The sequence below is a fragment of the Varroa destructor genome, unplaced genomic scaffold, assembly GCF_002443255.2.
Source record: "Varroa destructor unplaced genomic scaffold, Vdes_3.0 BEIS01000005.1, whole genome shotgun sequence".
Classification (NCBI taxonomy): domain Eukaryota; kingdom Metazoa; phylum Arthropoda; class Arachnida; order Mesostigmata; family Varroidae; genus Varroa; species Varroa destructor.
This window is the reverse complement of record NW_019211458.1, coordinates 25,845,195-25,852,139: the sequence shown is the minus strand read 5'-3', so window position 1 is coordinate 25,852,139 and position 6,945 is coordinate 25,845,195. Positions and strand designations below refer to the sequence as shown.

Here is a 6,945-nt window from a genome sequence, read left to right as displayed (position 1 = left end):
TGAAATTTCAACGACAACGGTAAACGCATCGATTTGCTTTGTTTGTAAAATAAACAACAGCTAATGCCAGTTACATATCTATATTCATGGAGCTGCTAGCTGGATCCGATTAGAAAGCAGACAGACATCATAAAAACTTTGCGTTGTTTCCGGTCCCGCACACCCCTGCAATTTTACCAGGACAATCGAGCGCATAGGTCACAAAAAGGATAAGATCCCCAATTATTACCTCCAGCAGGGAGATACCTCTTGTAACTTTGTCCTTGAAATAATATATGCTATGTATAATTCAGGTTACTCTAATAATATTATCTCTAGAATAAAATACTTGTACTCACAGGGAAGCTAAAATAGTTAACAACTTGATATCTACAATGATTTTATTCTATTTTGTAAGGCCCATTGACCTTGTTATAGGTTCATTTAACACGTTCAGCTTATATTCTATAGTACAACCTGTGGAAATTCATGGTAGCTTAATTGACATACGTCTGATCCTAGTTATTGAGTATTAAAAAATAATTTCTTACAAAGTCCAGTTTCCGGATCTGAAGGATCAGTTGATAGCAGACTTAAGTTGTTCCTGTCGGATCTAACCCACTGCAACCACTGAGCATCTTGCATCCCGACGATATAAAGTAATCTATGCGCTCGTATGAACTAAAATGTACGAAACTCAAAACTGAGTAGAATTACAGTTAGAATATAGTTTTGTTTATTCACATATAGCTATACACAGTACGTTCTCCAGATCGCGATCCGACATTGGCTTCCCATCTGTTTTTATCGTTATTAATTTTTATTGGAAATATCAATTATACAACTTATTTATCTATATTACATAATATCATCAAGTGCGCACTTCATCTCATGTTGTTGTTGCTTTTCCATGATTGAGAAGTTGTATACATCTACTATACATACACTGTGTTCAGTTCATCGTCTATCGTCATCTGCTGGCTAAGAACAAACAAACTCCAATTCGAATGGTTCCACCACGGTGTCTTTGCAACGCCATTTCCAAAGGCATCCGAGCTAAATTATTCAGACGACGGAGCCGCTGCTCCGAGAATACACCGCACTATACGATTGCTACGTCGAATAAGCCGTCATAGCTCCAACCAACCATGCAGGCAATAGAATAGGCCAATTATTGTCAGTATTCACATAAAACAATCTATCAAAGTACAAGGACAGATCAGCAACTAAATCACACCTTCGTGGTTAGACTATGATTCAAAGGAGAGCCAGTAGAAGTCTTGCGCTCCAATATGCGTCGCATACATATGCATTGGAGAAAAGCTATTACGACACTAATTTTTCGTAGCCTTCAGATATTATGCACCATCTTTCGAATCGACACCTTCGATAAATAAAATTATGATAACATGCCAACATGACGAACATGTGTGCACTCATATTATAAGAATTAAATTATAAGAACCGTTTGTCCCTCAGTCAGGTATTATTAAGGTTCCCAATCGAGTAAACATTTAAAAAAATCCACCAGAGCACCGGTGCTGCATTGAATCTTCTCCTAGTAGTTCGTACCTTTGAGTACTAATCGAACTTTTGTAGTGAGAGCTTGGACAGTAACATTACCATTAAAACATACTGCCATTATATATTATTTTATATTATAACATACTGTCTATAACGTAAAACCTGTACAGAAGCGTACACTTGATACAGTCAATTATTAAAGCAGTTATTAAATCCTAGTGATGCAAGTCTCTTCGTATTAATTTGGCAGCAAGCGTCAACCCACTGTCTGGTCAGCTACGATCCTACCGCTCGTTAAAGCTTGACGCCTTTCTACGCCTTCCTGAACGATCTGATCTAACATGCGGGCTCTCCGTAGCGGGCAATGTTCTACTTTGTGTGCGCTATCCCCACCACCATTTTGGCACTCCGGACAGTTGTAGGTCCGCAGTCCTGGGCAGAGAACGACGCCGTTCTCGTCCTTGACATTATGACTGCGATAAATTCCGGAATCGGCCCCGCTTTCCTTACAAACGACGCAGAATTTGCCTCGGTTACGCGGGCGCCTGTTTGTAGGCCGACGAACGGTGTATTCGGAGGGTGGAGGCGGTGGAGTGGGCTCACCGATGTCGGTAGGTAAAGCTTCACCCGGATCAAGCCTTCTTCGAATTGGACGTGGAGCAAATGTAGGAGAAGCTGATGGTGTTAGCCCGCTCGTGTTGGTCAGTGTTGGGGACGCTGTAAGAGCCGAGTCGTATTCCGCTTCATCATTAATCCTGTCAAACGCAAAAAAAAGTAAGAAGGATCTGTTACAGTTCATGTAGCGTACTAATAATCAATGACTTACTGGTATAATTGATTATTGCTGAAAATAGTTATGCGGTAACGAATTGATTTTCCTTAGCTGTGCAGAGCATATTAAAGCAATGTACAGTAAAATACCGGTTCACCATTTTTTTTAATAATTAGTAAATAACTATGCACTCAAAACTCCACGGCATATGTCACTTTATCGGCGTTGCATCTGTGCATATTTCTGTATATGCTTCATTTGACTATGCAGAAAACAAAGATTACCACGTGAAGTCATAAACTAATGCACGTAACTTGAGTGAGTGCCTTTTCAACGTGCAACTAGACGCAAAAAACACTGTTGTGAGTTTGGATAAATTTAAAGACGCTGAACAATCGAGTAACCATTAACAGAAGCACTTTTTCCATATTTGACATTATACTGCGGGAATTTGGCCCCAGGAAAACAAATATTGGCATCTATATAAAGATTCACATGGTACTGAACAGCTTGTTTTTACTCTGCTGGCGTTAGTGATAATCGTCTCACCAAGGAGGTGTATAGCGAGTGTAACCCTCTGGAGTGAAGTCTGTCCATTGGCGAACGTAAGTGGACATCGCGCCGCGACTGTTGCCAAGGGTCGGCATACTGTTGTGCTTCGCGTGCATCGAATTCTCAGAAAAAGGCAGAAGGCTTCGTTTCTTCCACTGATGGTAGTGAGTTGGAAAACTCTGCATCGTAGCCACTTCAAAATGAGGAAACGGTCTTTGCCTGTAGCAGAAAAGAAAAATATATCCAACATTGAACTAGATCGATCTTTACCTATACTATGCAAAGTTAGAGTGCGCCAGATTGACTGGGCTGTGTGAAATGAAATACAAACTGATGCCACTGGTGCACTCATAAACATAACAATGTATACCACACAAACACAAATCAACTTTTCTATACAAATTAAGTAAGTGTTGGTTATTTTTCAAGTTAGTCAAGGTGTTTGTTTCTCAATCATTTAAGCAATCTCTATATTTTTTTTTAAATACGGCTCATAAAAATTAGAGTAATCTGAATATACCTCTGTTTTATCTGAATATATGTTTGTTTTAAACGTAACCATAGGACCTTTTATACGAGACCATTATTTATGGTACTGCTTTGTCAATTTGTACCTGTAGCAGGCGAGCTTGACGTACTGTTTATCGATGTACGATCTGAGTGTACTCGAATTTAAGAGATCAAAGGAGAAAAGCATTGATTAGAAGAGGTTGTACCATACAGATGTATTACTAAACGGTTTTCTGACTACTACCCTTATGTTAGATGGAAAAACTTATACATAATCATAATAGACACTAAATTAGTTGGTAAGAAGCAGGATCCCGAGAATTCAATACTAGGCTAAATTAGAATTAGGCTAAAGAGTGCACGCTATTGCTTTTTCTTATCAACACATTCAAACAATTTCATTTTCAATATATCATGATGGCAATGCGGAAGCATATTAGTTCATCTATGTTGTCTCCAGAAAATCCCGTGACTTCCGCATTTCTGGTCGCGACGAGGTCATTTTAGGAAATATAACAGCGAGATGAAAAGTTTTATAAAAACACATACGCTTGCATCCGAAGAAAAACGCTTTTCTATTAATCGTTATATTCGTGGCTCAGTTTATCGTGACACTCCACACTCTCTCTGTACTCCCACTTCGAACGGGTTCTGAGATCGCAATCACACACATACGCAAACTGCCTTTGCTTAGATGTCAAAGACAAAATATTGACTAAAGTACACTCAGGCACGTCAGTCACATTAGATAAGCACGACGATCCAGTGGCACGACCGCCTCCGCTTCTTATACGAGAGCAACTTCACCACTTGGCAATCCACGCAACGCAAATGACAGAATATGAAGCACCACGCAGTGAGTACGTAGGTATCGTACATCTAAATGTCAACTGTGATTAACAATTACGAATCGAATCAACCATTTATTGTATAAAATCCAACTGTAAATATGTAATCAAGTTGCTCGCAGTGTATATATGTGTATGTTCCTGATTTCAATAGTAGAACCACAAGGAACTCTAGACAAGGAAAATTAATGCGAACCTATCCAGGCATTAGAATCAAAACAAGATGCACGCTCTAAAACTCGTACCATGCCTGCGGTCAGAGACAACCAGGATGACGAGAAGAAAGTACTGACGATTTATTTTCCTTTTATATTAGAACTCCACGCTGGCTCACTTTTTCGATGTCATGTATCGCTATTTAATTTATGTTATTAAAAGCCAGGTTAAGCAACTTTCGACGAAATCAAAGCCATTTCTAATCGCGCCTCACACGCATGTCACCAGAACTAGATAAAAATTTCCATTTATATACCAGCCACGTAGATGTACATTATTCGCACCCAACCTATGGACCGTGAGTGGTCAATTTAATTTAAAACAAATTAATTACTGTAATTCTAAAATCTATTCCACTGATTTACAGAGCTTTATCTGGTCAGGAATATCTATACTATTATCAGTTTTTTTGTACTATATACAGTTCGGCTATTTTCTTTGTGAGGACAAATTCCTATTTCACCGTATAGCAGCAAGGGCTTATTTAACTAGCAATTTAACCGGGGTGAGATTTGCTGGATCTAATTCCGTTTTCTCAACATACCTATGAAATGGCGTAGCAACCATACACCATTAGCTATTGATTCAATCTTTCTTGCTTTCGCACGCATCATTTCCGGTCCTTAATTACCGTGAGATTCAATACTTGTCAACGTTCTTTGTTGACACTAAAATTCACACCATTTCATCTTCAATTTTGAATTAACGAAATATTAATCTCATGTTCTATCGCATTGTGACGACACGACCGGTGCAAATATACATAGTAGGAGATCATGGCCTCTAATTCGAGTTTTCCTAACTTGGTTAATTCTTGTAGTTTTGTAAAAAAAATACCGAGCCTTTTTTTTACTTAGACTCGTTATCAAGACCTAATGGAATTCCATTAAATAACGATTAAAAATCCGCAAGGTGTATTCAAAAATCTTAAGGAAGCGCTTTGCAAAAGCAATTGAAAGCCTCCAGTCATGCTCTTCCTGCATGCCATGGCCACATTCGTAAATGCGGTAACCGATTTCAGAAAGATAGCTCCAGCCATTCAGAGTGAGTGCATTCGACACCTTGGTTAGAAACCGAGATAAACTTTGCTAGTTCGAGCTGCGTCCAGCTACATAATGCTCTGGCATAAAACAGCACTGTAGGTGTGATTTCCTGTCAAGGTTTGGGAATGTATTGTCAGTACGTCAATCGAGACTGTGGCTCACTTATTCAAGAGAGAGTTACTGGTTCGTTTCTTTATATACACGTTTTCCTTATGACGGATTAGGTAGCGTGTTTGCCTGCTAAATATGAGGGATACGGGTGGTTAGGGTTCGAATACACACACACTTCGTTTAGTGGTGGGAACCAGCTGTCTGATGGAACGCCCAACGGCGGTACCGAACGTAAGGATCGAAATATTTAGGGGCATATCCAAGTATTGTGCCGGTAAGTACATTTTTAATAACTTTTCAAAATAAACAAGACAAAAGGATCAACAGTTATATTGCAGTTATTTCATGATTCAATAATGGTTGCAATGTCTGAAGTATATTCGTTATCGAAACGTTGTGCGAAGTGATTTGTGGTAGCTGTATATATTGTCCGCTCATAATACGGTGCGTATAGAATCCTACTGAGAATCTTCAATAAAGGGCAATATAAACTATACTTAGCTTTTGCTCAGCTGAAACCGTTTTTGTAAAAAAATGTATGATCTTGTGTATATACAAGTATACTAAATTTTTACCTTGACCTCAGGTTTCAAAGATGGTTACATGAAGTGGCAAAGAATAGAATTTTCGAGAACTACTCTATTTAATGTTATTTTACTCATGTCAAAAAGCTTTGCAAGAAACCAGGAATATTTTTCGCCCTTGCGGTGAAGATGCTGCAGCTAGGAACTCTAAATTTGCTTACCATTGTTGAACACACTCTTTGGCTACCCTTTTTTCGTGTGAACAAGTCTTTCAAATCACATGCTCGGTATAATATCAAACACATTTGCCAATAAGAAAAGGCACCCGAAATTTATGAATCTACATAGTAATCATACAAGCAGCTTTATTTTTTCGTCAACCCTAAAATTTGAATCAATGTAACCGCATGCATAGTTATCATGACAACGCCCTCAAAGGGACGCATATGATTTACCAAGACCACACTGTCTAATCAATTGAACAATTATTCTGCTAATAGTATTCGAAGCAATCTTACTTGAATATTAGAGGTTTAATGGAATGTATTCTTGAAACAAAATATTCCCTATATATATATATATATATATATATATATATATAAAGACAATTCCTAAACTTGAGAAATAAGAATTATCGTAAATCACGTTTTTTTTCTGTCTTTAGAATCCAAATTCCAGGTGTAAAATCTCTGATTCGACCAAAAATAATTGCAATAAGCTTCTAAACTTTTTACTCTTCTCCCTTTAAAACAGGTTCCATTAAAGTCGTTAAGGTACACTGGTTATCACGCTGAAATAACTGCTGTTAAGATTGATGTAGATAACAATAATTGTATAGAAATACAAGACATGATAGTGGCGGCGAG

At 38.2% G+C, this 6,945-nt stretch overlaps 1 protein-coding gene across 1 annotated transcript; it reads right to left on the bottom strand.

Moving 5' to 3' along the window:
- Window positions 1-692: 692 nt before the first annotated feature.
- Window positions 693-4,044, bottom strand: LOC111250928 (uncharacterized). The gene is made up of 3 exons (XM_022806925.2): window positions 3,887-4,044; window positions 2,825-3,046; window positions 693-2,258 (listed from the first exon to the last, which is right to left on the bottom strand). Exons 1-3 carry the CDS (start codon window positions 3,892-3,894, stop codon window positions 1,760-1,762), a joined length of 729 nt encoding a protein of 242 aa, XP_022662660.1. The 5' UTR covers window positions 3,895-4,044; the 3' UTR covers window positions 693-1,759.
- Window positions 4,045-6,945: the final 2,901 nt, after the last annotated feature.